The following is a 2,918-nucleotide window of genomic DNA, read 5'->3' as shown; positions in this document are numbered from 1 at the left end:
ATGGACCAAAAACAGCCTAGAAATTGCCCCCAATGAATTCTAATACGTACAGCACGCGGCTCTGTCAGCGTACGCGTTGTCCACGCGTACGCATCGATTGAACTTTCGCAAGGTCACGCGTACGCGTGATCCACGCGTGCGCATCGCCTAACAGCATGAGAACTATGGCAAATTATATATTATTTCGAAGCCGCGGATGTTAGCTTTCCAACGTAACTAGAACCGCCTCATTCGGACTTCTGTAGCTCAAGTTATGATCGATTTAGTACGAAGAGGTCAAGCTTGATAGCTTAGCAATTCCTTCAATTTCTTGTATTCCTTCCACTTTTGCATGCTTCCTTCCCATCCTCTAAGCCATTCTGGCCCTACATAGCCTGGAAACACTTAACGCATGGATCACGGCATCGAATGGTATAAAGGGGAATTGAAAATATATAATTTAGAGGCTTAGGAAGCAAGTTTTTAATCATAGAACAAAACTGGGAAGGAATTGTAAAACATACGAATTATATGAATAAGTGTGAGAATAGTGGATAAAATCCACTCAATTTAGCACAAGATAAACCCTAAAATAGTGGTTTATCAACCACGATCTGAAGGCTATGTTCCAGTGGCATGGTATGAAGAAGGATGTTGCGGACCATGTCTCAAAGTGCCTGACGTGTCAGAAGGTGAAGATAGAATATCAGAAGCCATCGGGAATGCTACAGCCACTTGAAATTCCTCAGTGGAAGTGGGAAGGAATCACGATGGATTTTGTGACTGGTTTGCCGAGGACTAGGTCGGGATTTGATGCGGTTTGGGTGATCGTAGATCGCTTAACCAAATCCGCTCATTTTCTGCCTATTTGCGTGAACTATTTTATGGAGGAGTTGGCGAGATTGTACATTAAAGAGATAGTAAGGTTGCATGGTGTGCCGTCGAGCATAGTGTCGGACCATGATCCCTGATTCACTTCAAGGTTTTAGGGAGCTTTCCAGAGAGCTTTCGGTACGAAGCTATGTCTCAGTACCGCATATCATCCGCAAACTAACGGACAATCGGAAAGGACTATTTAGACGTTGGATGATATGTTGAGAGCGTGTGTTTTAGATCAACCTGGAAGTTGGGATCGATACATGCCATTAGTGGAGTTTGCGTACAACAACTTTCATGCGAGCATAGGGATGGCTCCGTATGAGGCTTTGTATGGACGGAAGTACCAGTCTCCACTTTGTTTGTATGAATCTGGTAAAGCAAGTGTTTTCGATCCTGATTTGGTAGCAGAGACTACTGAGAGCATTAAGAAGATTCGTGCAAGAATTCTAACTGCTCAGAGCCGACAGAAGAGTTATGCGGATCAGAGAAGGAAACCGTTAGAATTTGAAGTGGGAGAACATGTATTTCTGAGGGTTACGCCAACAACTAGGATCGAGAACGAGTCGGGACTAATACTCTCGGTTATTGAATTTGGATTGTGGTAACACAATTTCTTTGTTTGATGTGGAATTGCGTGTCGGTTTACACTATACTCACGATTGGATTTTATTGATAAATTCTACACCGGCATAAAATCACTCATCAATCATCCACAAATAGATGGACAGTCGGAAAGGGCCATTCAGACGTTGGTTTGAAGTGGGAGAACATGTATTTCTAAGGGTTACACCGACAATTGGGATCGAAAGAGCCATTAAGACCAAGAAGTTGAACCCGAGGTATATAGGACCGTTCGAGATTCTGCGGCGGTTCGGGCCGGTGGCGTATCAAGTAGCTTTGCCACCTCATCTGTCTAACCTGCATGACGTATTCCACGTGTATCAGCTTCGTAAGTACACGTCGGATGCGGCTCATGTGATGGAGCCGGAGTCGGTTGAGTTGAGGGAGAACTTAACTTTTCAAGTGACGCCAATGAGAATCGACGACACTAGTATGAAGAAGCTGCGAGGAAAGGAAGTTTCATTGGTTAAGGTTGCTTGGGATGTAAGAACCGCAATTAATCAACCGGTTAATTAAGTGGTTATATTGCCCGAATTAGAATCTGAAAAGTTGGAGCGAGAATTTGAGGATTTAAATGTGATTTTTGGATTCAGTAGGTCATTCCGAGTCAGAAAATGTATTTTCTGCGAAAAATCGTGAAAAATTGTGAACCGACAGTTGAACCGGTTGAACCGGTTCAAGTCTGCCTGGTACTGCACGAGAAAAAGTGAAAACTGTCAAAAACCTTAGAAAAATTTAGAAGTCGGAAACTGGGCGTTAATTTTAAAGGTTTGGCCCGAAGATGGGCCAAACGGGCTAAAAACACTAACGGGTTGGACTGGGCCCAAGTTGGGCCCAAGCCCAATATATATAAGGGTTCATTACCCTCACTTCATAAAACACACACACCTCAGATTTGAGAGAAGGAAGGAGAGGAAGAAGAGAACACTATTCACACCTCTCTTCTCTTCACGATATCTCGAGCTACGGTACTCCGATTTGCGTGTCGTTAGCGGCTACGCGTTCCTTATGAAGAGCTCTACAAAACTCACTCAAGAAAGTGGTAAGGTAACCATGAAATCTTCTCAGTTATTCTCTTCAAAATTTCGGGTATTTAGGGCTTTGGGTTAAAAGAGTTTTTTGTGATTTTGGATGTTTAGGGTTGCTCTAATCCTTGGTTAGCATTGGATTTGTGCTATCAAATCTATTGGAAAAGGTAAGAGACATTTGATAAACAACTATTTTATGGTTTATCTTGTGCTCATTTGAGTGATTTTTTTCAATCCTTTGCTCACTTATTCGTATAATTTGCATGGTTTTACAATTCCTTCTTAATTCTGTGATAAAGTTGAAAACATATCTCCTAGGCCTTAAAACTGCGAATTTTAATTATCCTTTATTACCATTCGATGCCGTGATCTGTGTGTTAAGTATTTTCAGGCTTTATAGGGAAGGAATGG

The 2,918-nt window shown here is 42.3% G+C and overlaps 2 protein-coding genes across 2 annotated transcripts; both read left to right on the top strand.

The window, feature by feature from the left end:
* LOC107646976 lies at positions 603-1,463 on the top strand. Its single transcript, XM_016351116.1, has 2 exons — positions 603-765; positions 1,093-1,463. The coding sequence occupies exons 1-2, from the start codon at positions 603-605 to the stop codon at positions 1,461-1,463; spliced, it is 534 nt and encodes a 177-aa protein (XP_016206602.1).
* Positions 1,579-1,995, top strand: LOC107646978. Its single transcript, XM_016351117.1, has 2 exons — positions 1,579-1,749; positions 1,804-1,995. Exons 1-2 carry the CDS (start codon positions 1,579-1,581, stop codon positions 1,993-1,995), a joined length of 363 nt encoding a protein of 120 aa, XP_016206603.1.

This window comes from Arachis ipaensis, chromosome B06, assembly GCF_000816755.2.
Source record: "Arachis ipaensis cultivar K30076 chromosome B06, Araip1.1, whole genome shotgun sequence".
Classification (NCBI taxonomy): Eukaryota; Viridiplantae; Streptophyta; class Magnoliopsida; order Fabales; family Fabaceae; genus Arachis; species Arachis ipaensis.
Note: the sequence above shows the minus strand (reverse complement) of the source record. Positions and strands in the feature narration are given on the sequence as shown.